Here is a 16,920-nt window from a genome sequence, read left to right on the forward strand (position 1 = left end):
GATGTTCATTCCAATAAAGAAATCCAGAGCCTGTCACTGAATGAATCATAGACCTCACAGCCAGTGGAAGATAACGGATGGTGGACTAGGCAGGCCACTGGTCCAATCCAGCTGGACCTTTCTTAGGTTCTTATGCCTGGATTGAGTGTTCAGAAGTCCAGAAACAAGGGGCAGAAGAAATTCCTTAGTAGTGAGACAAATGCACTCGAGATGTGCTCAGAGGCCTGCTTCCTTATTATTAACTTTTTTTTAAGGCTGTCTCAAGACTTTATAGTATTTTTGTGCCTCAACGTCAGGAAAATACACCCAGGCGTGCAACTATGACCCCAGGCAAAGTGGATCTTACCAGACAGGATGATGGGTTCGACTTCATCGTACTCCCTCAAGACCCAGAGGAACAGCCGCGCCAGATCCTACAGGCAGGAGAGAGAAGGACCCATTATCCCTTGTTGCCCGTTGAGAGGAGCATCCCTCTCGGACGCCAGGAAGATCTTTTCTGAGAGTCCTTTGTGCCTGGGGCCCTTGTTTACCCACTCCAGCTCCCAGCTCCCAACTCGCCATTTGCTATCTGCCCCTAGGTCCCTCTGCTTGTTGCCAAAACTTCCTTTCCCTCCAGAGCATGGGGTATGAGATGGGAAAACCTCCCTACCTCTAAGAAATGGGGGCCCAACAATTTTGAGCCTGCAGCTTTCTCTGTTTCTGTGAGCGTAGCTCTACCTTTTATGGCAGTGATGGCGAACCTATGGCACGGGTGCCAGAGGTGGCACTCAGAGCCCTCTCTGTGGGCACACGCAAACAGAGTGCGCCCCCTCCTCCCCCCATCTAGGCTGGGTTCGATTATTAGAATTAAACCTAAGACCTAGTTTTGGGGAAGTAGTGTAGGTAACCCTGTTAAGCGCTGTTAAACTAAAGCACGATCCTTTACCTGGGAGTGAGCTCGATTGCTGGCAATCCTAGGGTTGTGATTCACCCGTTGGAAGAGTTGCACAGTTGCTTCAAAGCAAAGCCATTGACTACCACCAAGCTTACTCCTCAATATTCAGGTTAAATTACCGTGTCGGCACTTCGCGATAAATAAGTGGGTTTTGGGCTGCAGTTTTGGCACTCGGTCTCGAAAAGGTTCGCCATCGCTGTTTTATGGCAATGACTTTATTTTTATTTTATTTATCTTTATACCCCGGCTCTCTGAATAGAACCGGCTGACCCAAGAGAACAGCTTTAGGTCTTCAAGAAGAGCCTGCGTTTGAAATACCTATTGACTTCAGGCTATCAGCATAATCTAATTGGCTTGATAAAGAATACGAAATAAAACCATATCCGGAGGTTTTATAGCCTCTTAAAAGCCTCTATGTCCGTGGTGGCGAACCTTTGGCACTCCAGATGTTATGGACTACAATTCCCATCAGCCCCTACCAGCATGGCCAATTGGGATGCTGGCAGGGGCTGATGGGAATTGGCCATGCTGGCAGGGGCTGATGGGAATTGTAGTCCATAACATCTGGAGTGCCAAAGGTTCGCCACCACTGCTCTATGTAATCCTCTTGTTACTTCATCTGTTGGATTTTAATATCCCTGGATCGATCATTAGAAGAAGGGAAGACTGGGACCGTCACAATTATAAATCGATTGTCACAATTGTAAATCATTTGTTCATGACTCAAGGACTGAGTTTAAATATGCCAAGGTGTAGCGTCTGTTTTAGTAGCATTCCTGAGCACAGCCAGCTTACAAACAATTAAAACGCTGCATGGAATATAACTTTGTGATAAAGCTGGCGTGTCGAAATCTAAAATACATTCACAGTGAATATAACCTCCCCTTTTTGTGGTTGGCTCCATTTCCCACGGCTGCCATTTTGTGGACGGGCCCACTACCCTGTGTCAAAATTGAACAGATGGCCACGTGGCGCAACTAGTTGGGGAGTCCCTAGCCTAGGGCGGCAATTCTTGCAGGACAGTGAACAAGCAATTGTAAGAACTTGCACAGAGAAGCTATTCTTAAGCATGTTATGTGCCAGCTCTAGATGAGATGAAGCTGACTGTGGTTAGTGTAGTTAAAATATCAAATGAGCATCTGAGACACCCAGCTTCAAATCCTCCCAGCTACCACGGAAACTTGCTGTGTGACCCTGGCCCACTAACCTACCTCAGAGGGTTGTTGTGTTGGGTCAAATGGAGAAGAGCAGATCAATGTAAGACACGTCGGGTTCTCAACAGGCAAACACATCGCATATAAATGAGCCGAGGGTGATGTGAGGATCAAACGAAAAGTGAGAACCACATACAACAGCCCTTTGAGGTAGAACGGTTTGAGAAAGAACGACAAGCCCAAAGACACTTAGTGAGAATCAAAACTGTGGAGGAATTTGAAGCTATGTCTCTCCAGCCCTAGTCTGAGGTGCTAACCACTAGGTCACGGCGGCTCTTCCACTTACCAGAGAGTGAGTAGTAGAATTAGAACTTCTCAACTCAGGAGCAGCAGTAACATAGGAGGTTAAGAGCTCGTATATCTAATCTGGAGGAACTGGGTTTGATTCCCAGCTCTGCCGCCTGAACTGTGGAGGCTTATCTGGGGAATTCAGATTAGCCTGCGCACTCCCACACACGCCAGCTGGGTGACCTTGGGCTAGTCACAGTTTCTCGGAGCTCTCTCAGCCCCACCCACCTCACAGGGTGTTTGTTGTGAGGGGGGAAGGGCAAGGAGATTGTCAGCCCCTTTGAGTCTCCTGCAGGAGAGAAAGGGGGGATATAAATCCAAACTCTTCTTCTTCTTCTTCAATGTTGATATCCTTGTTTCTATGCTCAACTGAACAGAACACAATGGGTAAATCCTTTCCAATGTACTTCTTTGGTAGTTTTTGTTCCTTCTCTGTGGCTGATTCCGCATGGGCCAAAAACAGCAGTGTGAAAATGGTGTAAAAGGGTTTATACTGTTTTCACGCCGCCGTTTTTGGCCCATGTGGAATCAGCCTGTCTCTTTGGGGGTTACTGTAGTTTAATAAACCTATTGATTATTTTTTACAGCTTACCAGAGAATATATAAACTGTCTTCTGGGTTTTCCTGTCCCCCAGACAGTCAAGGGTGTGCCGTTTTCTGCAGGATAATGTTGAAAATGGACAGTCAGTAAAGACCCCCATTCCTCCCACAATTTAGCAAGAAGCAGGCAATTTGTTTGCATCAAATTTGGCATTCGTGAAGTGAAGCTTCACATGAAAACCACACTCACCCACAAGACCAAACTTTCAGAGTGTAGCCATGCTAGAATCATCGAATCTCTGGCTGTTTCTGCACGGGCGGAATACAGCAACCCAGGGACGCTAAAAACAGCATCCCTGGGGAGGAGTTTGCACTGCCGCCGCCGCCGCATCGCGAAGCCGCTGTTTCCAAACCTTGCTCCCTGGGCGAGGTATTTCAGAAACAGCGGCTTCCAAATGCTGCCGTCCGAACGGCAGCAGCTAGAAGGCGCCATCCCCCCCCCCCGCCTTTCCCAAACGCCTTACTGTCCCTCCGACCTTCCAGCGCATTGCCCTGGCCAGGGGACATGACCCCCCCGCCCTGCGACTCCAGAGCTGTTGCGCAGGGCAGGGGGGCGTGTCCTCTGGCCTGGGCGATGCGCCGGAAGGTCGGAGGGACGGGTGGGCATGCCTGGGCGACGTGCGGTGCACCGCTACTGCCGTCTTTCCCGCCTCCTACTGGGACCTCTGCTCGCAGGTATGAACGTCAGATAATGCCGACGCACCCCCCGATCGTGGCTGTGCGGAAACGGCCATAGAGTTGGAGGAGACCACAAGGGCCATCCAGTCCAACCCCCTGCCACGCAGGAACACACAATCAAAGCACTCCCAACATATGCTCATCCAGACTCTGTTTAAAAACCTCCAAAGGAGGAGACTCCACCACACTCCGAGGCAGTGAATTCCACTGTCTAAGAGCCCTGACAGTCAGAAATTTCTTCCTGATGTTTAGGTGGAATCTCTTTTCCTTCACCTTGAATCCATTACTCCGTGTCCTAGTGTCTGAGGCAGCAGAAAACAAGCTTGCTCCCTCTTCGACATGGCATCCCTTCAGATCAGCCATTCTCAACCAGGGTTCCGTGGTACCCTGGGGTGCCGTGAGCATGTCCCAGGGGTACCGCGGCAACACTACCGCCCCCCCCCCCCATTTTTGTGGTGTCTCTCACCAGTGCCAGCAAGGACATGGAGCTGGCCCATGGGGCAGGGCCTGCCACAAGGTCAGCAGCCACCCCCCCCACCCCCGAGCTACCCTTCACCCTGGGAGGGGAAGGTGGGGTGGGTGGCAAGCAGGGGCAATGGGAGGGGAAGGTGGAGGGTGGCGGCAGGGGTACCGTGAGATATGAAGAGTGAGGTCAAGGGTACCCTGACCTCGAAAAGGTTGGGAAACACTGCTTCAGATATTTAAACATGGCTATCACGCCCCCCCCTTAATCTTCGCTTCTGCAGACTTAAACATCCCCAACTCCCTAAGTCTCTCTTCGTAGGGAATGGACTTCAGATCTTTTACCTATCTAGATTTGATTCCAGTAGCGCCTTAGGGACCAACATGATGATTGGGGCACAACCTCCCAAGAATCAAAAGTCCCTTCATCAGGTGCAAGTGAGAATGAAGATCCTTGACAAAAGAACCAAGGAAGGGAGTTTTGCCTCTTAAAAGCTCCTAAAGCAGAGAATGACCCTCGGAAGTATCTACTCTCTCATCTCTCTCCTTTCAGGCAATGACGCAGACGCCTCTTCACCACACTCACTTTTCGCCAAGTACACTTTGTGGATGAGGCCCGGCAAAACGTGCCCGTCTTCTATGTTGAAATTGTCATGAGGCCCAAAGACGTTGGTGGGGATGACGGCTGTGAAGCGACACCCGTACTGGGCGAAATAGGCCCTAGGAACGAGAAAAAAAGAGTCGGGAAGCAGTGGGCCGTTGTGCGCAGACGAGCTGTCAGGTCTTGGGACTGAAGTCAATAAGCGGACTCTGGATGCTGGATCAGATGTCTTTATTGACGGGCTTTCAGAAAGCCAGTTCTACTCGACTACGAAAATACAGTTGCTTTTATCCCCTCAGAGTTCCCACCAGAATCCCCCCTCCCTGGTTCCCATGGAATGTGAGAAGAACACAACGGAAAGGAAGATGTTGGGGAGTTCAGCATCTCAAGACCAGTGCAGTGATAGCTCTCAGCCACCTGCCGCCACCCTTGTTGGGAAGGCACCAGGGTCGTTCCTACTTATCTACCATTGCAAGCATCAAAGGTAATCAGGCAGAACTGCCTTTCTCAAAGCCAGGTACTAGCTAATATCAGTAAAGACTTCTGATCCAGCATCTAGAGTCTATTTATTGACTTCAGTCTCAAGACCTGACATTATTTATTTATTTATTTATTTATTTATTTATTCATTCATTCATTCATTCATTCATTCATTCATTCATTCATTTATTCATTCATTCATTCGATTTGATAAACCGCCCTACCCCCAGAGGGCTCAGGGCGGTGTACAACAACAAACAACAACACAATAAAACAAATCGAATAGCCCCAATTAAAATAATACAAAACCTTAAAACTATAGCAGCAGTAACCTTCAAAAAGTGATTAATAATAAGAGACGTCTGGCATCAGACCCCAGTGATCAAACCCTGGCAGGGAAGGGGTTGGCAGATGGTCAAATATATAGCCAGTGCACAGGGAGCAAAAGGGGGCGGGCTCAGCGGCCACCCCCCCCCCCCAAAAGCCCAGTGGAACAACACAGTTTTGCAGGCCCTGCGGAACTCTCCAAGGTCCCGCAGGGCCCTGGGGGAAGAGCTGCCCACCAGGTGGCCAGGGGCAGTAAACGCCTGGACCCGCAGGGAGGCCAGCTACATCATGGAGGGTCCTGGGACTACTCAGCAGATTCGGCTTCAAGGAGCGGAGGGCGCTAATTGGGACATATAAGGTGATCACGGTCAGTAGGCACTGGTCTCCGCCTCTCATCCAGATTTCAGAGTCCAGAGAAGCTACCCATCAGAACGTCAGAAGAGCTCTGAAGGATCAGATCGGGGGTCCATCCAGACCAGCATCCTGTCTGGAACAGTGGCCAACCACTGTTTGATAACAGGGCACAGAGTTCGAGACCTTCCCCTGATGCTGCTTCCTGTAACTGGGATTCAGAGGTTTGCTGCCCCTGAACATGGAGGGTTCCTTCAGTCACCATGGCGAGTGGCCACGGGTAGACCTTTCCCCCATGAATCTCTCCAATCCCCTTCTAAACCCAGCGTGGAGTAGTGGTTAAGAGCAGTTGGACAAAACCAGCACGCTCCTGCTAAAGCTTTTTGTAACTGGACTGATATTTGAATGGAGGGATGCTTTGGGAATCAAGGTGAGCTGTTGACTTCAAAGCAAGAAGCAGCAGAGAAGAGTGCCAGAGCTTACCTGTTCTGGACATCTATCATCCTCTTTGCGTAAGAATATCCAAAATTGGAGTCATGAGGAGGCCCGTTGTGGATCTGGAAAAATTACGTTAGGCAAGGGGGTAAGAAATATCACGCTGGTGAACTCAGAAAAGCTTGGTCCCAGGCTGCCCATTCTGCTCTCCAGGGAGCAAGTTTTGGGAAAAGGCCCCAAATTATATGACAGAGAAGAAAGTAAGACAGGAAGTTTTGCTCTTTTGAGAAGCACAGAGTCCCTTACCATGGTCTCATCGATTGGGTAGGTGGTCTTGTCAGGGAATATGCAAGTCGAGAGGCAGGAAACCACTTTCTGAACACCAGACTCGTATGCTGAATGCAGGACATTGTCATTAATGTGGACATTCCTCCTCTGGGAAGGTACAGAGAGACGGGGGTTAGGCACACAAAATCTTCTGGCCACGGAATACCATAAACCAGTGATGGCGAACCTATGGCACGGGTGCCAGAGGTGGCACTCAGAGCCCTCTCTGTGGGCACACACAAACAGAGTGCCCCCCCCCACCACATCTAGGCTGGGTTCGATTATTAGCATTAAACCTAAGACCTAGTTTTGGGGAAGTAATGTAGGTAACCCTGTTAAGCGCTGTTAAACTAAAGCACAATCCTTTACCTGGGAGTAAGCTCGATTGCTGGCAATGGGGCTTGCTTCTGAGTAAACCCTCCTAGGGTTGTGATTCACCCATTGGAAGAGTTGCACAGTTGCTTCAAAGCCAAGCCATTGACTACCACCAAGCTTACTCCTCAATATTCAGGTTAAATTGCCGTGTTGGCACTTCGCGATAAATAAGTGGGTTTTGGGCTGCAATTTTGGCGGTCTCAAAAAGGTTCACCATCACTGCCATAAACTACCAATGTTTCAGGCCATCTCTTCACTGAAGAAGAAGAGTTTGGATTTATACCCCACCTTTCTCTCCTGTAATGCGACTGAAGGTGGCTTACAAGCTCCTTCCCCTTCTTCTCCCCACAACAGACACCTTGTGAGGCAGGTGGGGCTGAGAGAATTCTGAGAGAACTGTCACTAGCCCAAGGTTACCCAGCAGGAATATAGGAGAGCGGAAACACATCTGGTTCACCAGATAAGCCTGCTCTTAACTACTGCATCAGGCTGGCCCCCAACAAGCCTTGAGGTTCGTTCCAGTTCTGTTTCTATGACCCCTTCTATTCTCCCCCGCACAGTTAATCCGCCAGTACATTGACATCCTCGTAGGATGGATTTTTTTTAAATACCCGGAAAAGCTGCCTCTCAGCGAAGGTTATTATGGGCTGCTCTTCACATCTGCTCACAGTAATAGCATTTTGACAAAATCTCCAGTGATGTCGCCACAGAGTAACAATAATGCTTCCTATCCAAGGCACAATTTCACTAGATGTAATAATTATTAAGAAAATAAGAACAAGCCAGCTGGATCAGACCAAAGTCCATCTAGTCCAGCTCTCTGCTACTCGCAGTGGCCCACCAGGTGCCTTTGGGAGCTCACAGGCAGGAGGCGAAAGCAATGGCCTTAAGAACATAAGAAAGAGCCTGCTGGATCAGACCAGAGTCCATCTAGTCCAGCACTCTGCTACTCGCAGTGGCCCACCAGGTGCCTTTGGGAGCTCACGTGCAGGAGGTGAAAGCAACGGCCTTCTGCTGCTGCTGCTCCTCGAGTTAACCTGGACTGTTAAGGCATTTTGTAACTCTCAGATCAAGGAGGATCTGGAAAGATTGGGGAGCCATAAATTCAATTCTCCTCCATCAATCTGTCCAAGCCCCTTTTAAAGCTATCCAGGTGAGTGGGCCATCACCACCTCCCTGTGTGTAGCATATTCCAAACACCAATCACACGCTATGCAAGAAGTGTTTCCTTTTATTAGTCCTAATTCTTCCCCCCAGCATTTTCAATTGATGCCCCCCCTGGTTCTAGTATTGTGAGAAAGAGAGAAAAATTTCTCTCTGTCAACATTTTCTACCCCAATGCATAATTTTATAGACTTCAATCATATCCCCCCCTCAGACTTCCTCTCCAAACTAAAGAGTCCCAAACGCTGCAGCTCCCTTCCCTCATAAGGAAGGTGCTCCAGTCCCCTCAATCATCCCCGTTGCCCCTCTCTCTCTGCAAAATTTTTCTCATCTCCTCAATATCCTTTGAGGATGCAGCAACCTAGAACTGGACACAGGACCTAAGTGCGGGTCGCGACTCCAACACGCGCTTTGTATATAAGGGCATGACAATCCTTGCAGTTTTATTCTCAATTCCTTTCCTAATTATCCCCAGCACAGAGTTTGCCTTTTTCACAGCTTGGTGTGTGTGTGTGTGTGTGTGTTTCAATCAGTTAAGATATACAAAGCTTCCTTCTACTGTGTCGGATGCTTGGCCCAGCAAAGTCAGCATTGCCTACTTTGACAGGCAGCTGCTGTCCCGGCTCTCAGGCTGAGGTATCTCACATCACCTGCAACCTGATCCTTGTCAAAACAGGTGCCAGGAATTGAGCCCGGGGCCCTTCTGCAAAAGAACCATTCGGGGAACCTGAACCATCCGGGAACCCAACTCTTTAAAAATACCCAATTCTAATTTGGCCTTAAGCTCTTCCCCCGAAGTTTGCCAATCAAATGGCAGCGAGTCACTTTGCAGCTGGGAATGGCACGGCAACTTATGCCCAAGAAGCATGAAACATTTGCGCTGCTGCTGCTGCTGCTGCTGCTGCTGCAGACAGTTGCCAATCTTGCTGCGGACATGCACCAAGCAACACAACGTGAGTCTTGGGCTGGAAACACAGCTAGCCAAAGCCACAAACACCAACATGCTAGAATCCCTCGAGCGTCCTGGGGATGCAGGTGATGATACGAAGAAATAATGAACAACTGCCAATGCATGAGACCTGAAAGAATTTTCAGAATAAAGGACTGAAATCTAGAAATCCACATGCTTTCATACTGCACAGGTTAGACACTACGTGGAAAGCAGAGACAGAGGCAGAAGGAGGTAGAGGATGAGGAAGAGGAGTTTGGATTTATATCCCCCCCTTTCCCTCCTGTAAAGAGACTCAAAGGGGCTTACAATCCCCTTTCCCTTCCCCCCCCCCACAACACACACCCTGTGAGATGGGTGGGGCTGAGAGAGCTCCAAAGAACTGTGACTAGCCCAAGGTCACCCAGCTGGCATGGGTTGGAGTGCACAAGCTAATCTAGTTCACCAGATAAGTCTCCACAGCTCAAGTGGCAGAGCGGGGAACCAAACCTCCAAATTAGAGTGCACCTGCTCTTAACCACTACACAATGCTGGAGGTGGCATAGTATATAGTGGACAGCAGAATGAACACTGGGGTGCTGTGTGGTTTCTGGGCTGTATGGCCGTGTTCTAGCAGCATTCTCTGCTGAAGATGCCAGCCACAGATGCAGGCGACACGTCAGCAGAGAATACTGCTCGAACACGGCCATACAGCCCAGAAACCACACAGCACCCCAGTGATTCCGGCTGTGAAAGCCTTTGACAATAGAATGAACATTGATTTTAACCCCAAAGCACCACCGGCAGGGTTTAAGGCCCTGGTAGGAAAATTTGGTGTAAATTAAACAGAGTGAGGAATGGACACAGGTGCTGTGGATTCTTGGGACATAAATGGGGATGAATCAGAAACCCTAAATATGAAAACCCTAAACAAGTGATAAACCAAACAGCAAAGGAGTGGCCACTGAGTGGTCACCAAGCCCCTATGTCAGATTTTGCTTTTCAAAAAGAGAAACAGCATAGCAATATTTGGAAAAGCTGAATACAGATTTATGATTTAAAATTATGTATTTATTTTTATTTATTTATTTGATTAGATGTTATGCCTTCCCTCCTCTATCGGGCTCAGGGGAGGTTTGCAAAAAACAAATACAAATCATCACTCAGGCCAATAAATGCAATAAAATAAAATTCAGAGCTAAAACCCACCTCCGTACATCTAAAATATGGTGAACGGTGATAAGATCCAATTGCAATAAAATTAAACAACAGATCGGGAAGGAAAAGGAGGAGGGGAGGCAGAGTTCAAGACGGGGGGCAGATATCAGACAGAATATATATATATATATTTATAGTAGAAGTTATTAAGATTTTTAATGAACTGTTGGATAGGCATCTGACTGAATTGCTCTGTGGTATGAAACAATGCCATACAATAAGTAAATAGGCGCAGGTGAAGCAGGAATCGCCACGACCTGTCGTTTCCTCTCTTGACCTTTGTGTTAAGGATGACTTAAGGATGACGTCGGAGATGAAGGTTACAGAGCTACGTGGCTTGCCTGACCGCAAACAAGCCCTGTGCCACGGCAGCACAACCTGACAGCATAGAGTGTGTGTGTGTGTGTACGTGCGTGCGTGCCTGCCTGCGTGGCCTTAAGCTGCTTTTGCATCCGGGAGAAAAAGAAGCAAAGAAAGAAAAGAGGCGCGGCAGTCTTCCTCATTCGGAACCAGGCAGCAGCAATTTCCTGGTGCAAGGAAAGTGTAAGGGATATGCCAGTAACTAGATAGGGCAGAGCGGGGGGCATAGAATCATAGAGTTGGAAGAGGCCCCAAGGGCCATCCAGTCCAACCCCCTGCCATGCAGGAACACACAATCAAAGCACTCCTGACAGGTGGCCACCCAGCCTCTCTTGAAAAACCTCCAGAGAAGGTGACTCCACCACACTCCGAGGCAGTGCATTCCACTGTCAAACTATCTGGAATGTTTTTCCTAATATTCAGGTAGAATCTCTTCTCCTGCACCTTGAATCCATTACTCCGTGTCCTAGTCCAGGGATGGCGAACCTATGGCACGGGTGCCAGAGGTGGCACTCAGAGCCGTCTCTGTGGGCACGCACAGAGTTCATAACGTGGGGGGGAATCGCCCCCCCCCCACACACATCTAGGCTGGCCTGGGCCGCTGGGCTCGATTATTAGCATTAAACCTTAGACCTAGTTTTGGGGAAGCAGTGTAGGTATCCCTGTTAAGCACTGTTAAACCCCAATAATTTTCATGCAAAGTACTAAAGCGCAATCCTTTTCCTGGGAGTAAGCTCGGTTGCTGGCAATGGGGCTTGCTTCTGAGTAAACCCTCCTAGGGTCGTGATTCACCCGTTTAAAGAGTTGCAGGTTGCTTCAAAGCAAAGCCAACAACTACCACCAAGCTTACTCCCGAGTAACGCACGCCTCAGAGCCAACCATTTTTCTAAACGAAAACCTCAGTATTCAGGTTAAATTGCCGTGTTGGCACTTTGCGATACATAAGTGGGTTTTGGGTTGCAGTTTGGGCACTCAGTCTCGAAAAGGTTCGCCATCACTGTCCTAGTCTATGAGGCAGCAGAAAACAAGCTTGCTCCCTCTTCGACATGACATCCCTTCAAATATCTGAACATGGCTATCATGTCCCCCCTTAACCTTCGCTTCTCCAGTCTGAACATCCCCAGCTCCCGGCTTCTTGTTGTAGGGTCTGTGTCAGCAGCCTGGCTGCATCGCACGGCACATCCGCATCACACTTAAAAAGCAGAAATTATTTGGCGCCGATTTGCATCAACTGGGGGGGTCCTTTGAACGTCCTTGGGTTATGTTGGCTACGTTTGCAAGCCAGAGTCCTTACCCAGAAATCCAGGTTGTATTTGATGTTCCTGAAGAGCCCCCCCACCATGGCCGCTAGGTGAATGACGTGGGTGGGCTTGTGTTTCTCAAAGAGGGCTTTGGTCTGTGCCGGGTCCCTGAAGGAAAGAAAGAGCTATGATAGAAGAAGAAGAATTTGGATTTATATCCCCCCCTTTCTCTCCTGCAGGAGACTCAAAGGGGCTGACAATCTCCTTGCCCTTCCCCCCTCGCAACAAACACCCTGTGAGGTAGGTGGGGCTGAGAGAGCTCCAAGAAGCTGTGACTAGCCCAAGGTCACCCAGCTGGCGTGTGTGGGAGTGCCCAGGCTAATCTGAATTCCCCAGATAAGCCTCCACAGCTCAGGCGGCAGAGCTGGGAATCAAACCCAGTTCCTCCAGATTAGATACACGAGCTCTTAACCTCCTACGCCACTGCTGATAGACAGGGGTCCACGTTCCCCCATGGAGGAGTCACCCACCCATCCCACTACGGGCTCAGCCTCACACAAGCATGGACCAATAACAAAATCCACAGGTGTGTTGTGGGTTTTCCGGGTTGTATGGTCATGTTCCATCTTGCTTCTTGCCAGCCACGGATGCAGGCAAAACGTCAGGAGAAAATGCTATTGGAACACGGCCGTACAACCCGGAAAACCCACAACGTACTAGTGAGTCCGGCTGTGAAAGTCTTCGACAACATCCACAGGACTGGAGGGTCACCAGGCACTGCAAACAGTTGGTGTGTGCCAAGGGGTGGGTCTCCCAGGAGCCCCCCCCCCCCCCCCCCATAATTTCACTGTAAAAGGCTGTCCGGGTAGATCTCCACAGAGTCGTCGCTGCTCACAAGCACAACCAGAGTTTTTCGAGATGGGGCACGGCAGCGGAGTAAAGATGTTGCTTGCAAAAGCGTCCCGGGTTCAATTCTGGACATCTCCAAGGGTTTCGGGGACCGTGTGCTCCCAAGGGCACCCTCTGCTTCAGACCCCAGAGGGTCGCTGTCGGCCAGGACTGAGTTCGCGGCCGCACCCTGCGCTCATGCAAAAGCCCCTCCGGCAAGCAAGGACTCACTCACGTTAAATCAGCATCTTTGGAAGACGAGAAGATCCACTCCTCGTCGGGCCGCCGGGCCCCGTCAGCCACCACCTTCTCGATTGCTTTTCCCACCAGCCCTGCACCGCCGGTCACCAAAATTCGCTTCTGCTTTCCCGGCTCAACCATGACGAAAGGATGCGAGAGGCTGGATGGGGGAAAGGGGGGGGGGAAGGCTCTGGATCACAGCTCTTGACGTCCCCAAAGGCCCCACGGCATCACTCCCATTTTGAAAACACTGAGCATTTACAGTGCATCTTTCAATGCTCACCTCGGGTTATCTAGCCATGCCTTAACAACGGACAGGGAATATAAGAACATAAGAACAAGCCTGCTGGATCAGACCAGAGTCCATCTAGTCCAGCTCTCTGCTACTCGCAGTGGCCCACCAGGTGCCTTTGGGAGCTCACCTGCAGGATGTGAAAGCAATGGCCTTCTGCGGCTGCTGCTCCCGAGCACCTGGACTGTTAAGGCATTTGCAATCTCAGATCAAGGAGGATCAAGGTTGGTAGTCATAGATCGACTTCTCCTCCATACATCTGTCCAAGCCCTTTTTAAAGCTATCCAGGTGAGTGGCCATCACCACCTCCTGTGGCAGCATATTCCAAACACCAATCACACGTTGCGTGAAGAAGTGTTTCCTTTTATTAGTCCCAATTCTTCCCCCCAGCATTTTCAATGGATACCCCCTGGAAGTTAGGCCTGTATCCTTTTCCCTATTTGTTTACTTCATTTATTTCCCACTTTTCTCCTCAATGGGGACCCAAAGCGGCTTACGTTGTTCTCCTCTCCTGCCTTTCATTCTCACAGCAACCCTGTGAGGTAGGTTAGCCAGAGAGACAGAGACTGGTCCAAATTCCCTTGGCACCCTTCAGTGGCAGAGCAGGGATTCAAACCTGAGTTTTCCAGATGCTAGTCTGACCCCTTCACGGCTACACCATGCTGGCTCTGTACTGCAGTTAGATTGTTGGAATCATAGAGTTGGAGGGGACCACGAGGGAAATCAAGTTAGGGGGCTTAAAACTACTTGGAAGTAAAGACTGGAACCCGGCACACCCACTTAGAAGAAGAAGAGTTTGGATTTATATCCCCCCTTTCTCTCCTGCAGGAGACTCAAAGGAGTTTACAATCTCCTTGCCCTTCCCCCCTCACAACAAACACCCTGTGAGGTAGGTGGGGCTGAGAGAGCTCCGAGAAGCTGTGACTAGCCCAAGGTCACCCAGCTGGCGTGTGTGGGAGTGCCCAGGCTAATCTGAATTCCCCAGATAAGCCTCCACAGCTCAGGCGGCAGAGCGGGGAATCAAACCCGGTTCCTCCAGATTAGATACACGAGCTCTTAACCTCCTACGCCACTGCTGCTCCTTAATCGGTAAGGATTTTTGACTCCGGTTATCCTGTACTAGAGCCTTCCTGGACATTAACAACAGGCTAGAGTATCTTTTTCCAAAACAACCTCCCATAAATCCCTTTCCTTTATGGGAGAGATTATGGGATGGATCCCCCACCTTTCAAGAGCCAGCGTGGTCAAGAGCAGGTGGATTCTAATCTGGAGAACCGGGTTTGACTCCCCACTCCTCCACCTGAGTGGCAGAGGCTTATCTGGTGAACCAGATGGGTTTCTGCACTCCTACATTCCTGCTGGGTGACCTTGGGCTAGTCACAGTTCTCTCAGAACTCACTCGGCCCCACCTACCACACAAGGTGTCTATTGTGGGGGGGGGGGAAGGAAAAGGAGATTGTAAACCCCTTTGAGCCTCCTTAGAGGAGAGAAAGGTGGGGTATAAATCCAAACTCCTCCTCCTCCTCTTCTTCTTCTTTTTCTTCTTCTTCTTCTTTCAGGGATCTTCAAACTATGGCCCTCCAGATGTTAATGGACTACAATTCCCATCAGCCCTGCCACTTGGCCATGCTGGCAGGGGCTGATGGGAATTGTAGTCCACGAACATCTGGAGGGCCATAGTTTGGAGACCCCAATCTAACTCTTCTTCCTCACCACAACCATGGAAGCAAAGGATCACCTGTTCCTAGCAGAGGTCGGGCGGCTGCTTTGAGCAAAACCTGAAGAAGACAGACAGCACTGGGAGGCGCACTGCCCCTTTCCATGGAGGCTCCACCGAAGCGCTGACCACGAAACCCTTCCACGACTCTGCCCCACCTCCCTTCCCCAAACATGACAGCGGAGGGCCAAGTGAGGACACCGGGCTTCGAGCCCGCGCCTGCTCAGAGGTGTCAGGAAATACCTGGGGATTTCGGGGGCGCACCTGAGCAGGATATAATGCTTTGGAGTCCCCCGCGGTCCCTAATCAGGGGGGCTGATCTCCTTGCCCTCCAAGGAGACCTCCAGCCGCCGCCTGGAGATTGGCACGCCTACCTCCAGACGCCGGCGGCTCGCCCGCCTCCACCTGCGAGGGCTGCGCTGCAGGCAGCAATCCGTCCGGGGAAGCGCGGCGTCTCCTCTCCTTCCCACGCTCCGCCCGGCCGCTTCCTGGAAACGCCCCCGTGGGGGCCGGGCCCAAGCCGGGCCACGCCCACCGCGGGCGGCTCGCCGGGAAATGCAGTCCCGGCTCGGTCGGAGCTGCGGCGTGGCGAGGCGGCCGCTGAAGCCCACCTGGGCGGGTCGGCGCACCTGGGCCGGGGCGAGCAGGTGGCGCGCAAGGGACCGATCGGCTACTGCCCCGTGCCGCCCACCGGGGTAGCCCCGCTGCACTGGCATTCCGTTTGCAGGAGTGTGCGCTGGGAAGGGATGGGTTCGCCCAGGTTGCCAGCTCCAGGCGGGGGATTCCTGGAGATATGACTGCGCAGGTGTAACCCCCATGCTCAGAATGGGCTGACCCAGAAAGGGGTGGAGACTCAAAGCAGCAAGAGGCTGCAGCAGAGCTCATGTAGTTTGGAGGAGACAAGGCTACCAGACTCGGACCTTGGTTTGTATAAGCCCTGAACACCTTGTTAAGGGTTCTTCTTGTGGTTGTCATGGGTGAGAGCTCTCCTGGAAACCTTCATCATGTTGAATCCTCTTCACCAAGCCCTTGGAGTCTTCAGGAGCCAACCCGCTTGCAAAGAAGAATTGGACTTGGCAGTTATCAGTAGATATAAGGACTTGAAAATGCAACCTGAACAGGACCATGAAATGTGATGTTAAATGTTGAGGTTATATGTTAAGAAAGTAAACAATGTTGTTTTTTAAAAAATTGTTGTTGCAAACTCATTCCAAGTTCTGCCCCACAGAACCCACAGATAGAGGTTACACAGGCCAGGAAGATTTGGGTTTGAAAAGAAGAAGAGTTTGGATTTATCCCCCCTCCCCTCTCCTGTAAGAAGGTGGTTTGCAAATTCCTTTCCCTTCCTCTCCCCCCAACAGACACCTTAGGGGGGCTGGGGGAGTTCTGAGAGAACTGTGACTGGCCCAAGGTCACCCAGCAGGAATGTAGGAGTGCGGAAACACATTTGGTTCACCGGATAAGCCTCCGCCGTTCAAGTGGAGGAGTGAAGAATCAAACCCGGTCCTCTCGGTTAGAATTCGCCTGCTCTTAACCACTACTATGCCACGCTGGAGAAAGGCTTGGATTTGTATCCTGCTTTTGGCGTACCAACTCCTTTCCCTTCCTCTCCCCACAACAGGCACCTTGCGAGGCTCAGAGAGCTCTGAGAGAACTGTGACCTAAGGTCACCCCAACAGGCTTCGTGTGGAGGAGCAGGGAAACAAACCCAGGTCACCAGGTAAGAGCTTGCTGTGGAGGAGCAGCAGTGGCGTAGGAGGTTAAGAGCTCGTGTATCTAATCCGGAGGAACCGGGTTTGA

At 50.6% G+C, this 16,920-nt stretch overlaps 1 protein-coding gene across 1 annotated transcript; it reads right to left on the reverse strand.

The window, feature by feature from the left end:
- Nucleotides 1–260: 260 nt before the first annotated feature.
- GFUS (GDP-L-fucose synthase) lies at nucleotides 261–15,614 on the reverse strand. Its single transcript, XM_048482947.1, has 8 exons — nucleotides 15,495–15,614; nucleotides 13,107–13,271; nucleotides 12,037–12,151; nucleotides 6,677–6,805; nucleotides 6,419–6,492; nucleotides 4,763–4,896; nucleotides 3,029–3,093; nucleotides 261–413 (listed from the first exon to the last, which is right to left on the reverse strand). The coding sequence occupies exons 2-8, from the start codon at nucleotides 13,250–13,252 to the stop codon at nucleotides 261–263; spliced, it is 816 nt and encodes a 271-aa protein (XP_048338904.1). The 5' UTR covers nucleotides 13,253–13,271; nucleotides 15,495–15,614.
- Between the last annotated feature and the right edge of the window lie 1,306 nt (nucleotides 15,615–16,920).

The sequence above is a fragment of the Sphaerodactylus townsendi genome, unplaced genomic scaffold (genome assembly GCF_021028975.2).
Source record: "Sphaerodactylus townsendi isolate TG3544 unplaced genomic scaffold, MPM_Stown_v2.3 scaffold_29, whole genome shotgun sequence".
NCBI classification, from domain to species: Eukaryota; Metazoa; Chordata; class Lepidosauria; order Squamata; family Sphaerodactylidae; genus Sphaerodactylus; species Sphaerodactylus townsendi.

What these genes read in the sequence shown, in the direction of transcription:
- GFUS (XM_048482947.1), bottom strand. Translation starts at nt 13,252, where the DNA reads ATGGTTGAGCCGGGAAAGCAGAAGCGAATTTTGGTGACCGGCGGTGCA. An exon ending in TCCAAAGATGCTGATTTAAC is followed by an intron (nt 12,152 to 13,106) that starts GTGAGTGAGTCC and finishes TCTTTCCTTCAG; the next exon opens with GGACCCGGCACAGACCAAAG. An exon ending in AATACAACCTGGATTTCTGG is followed by an intron (nt 6,806 to 12,036) that starts GTAAGGACTCTG and finishes GTACCTTCCCAG; the next exon opens with AGGAGGAATGTCCACATTAA.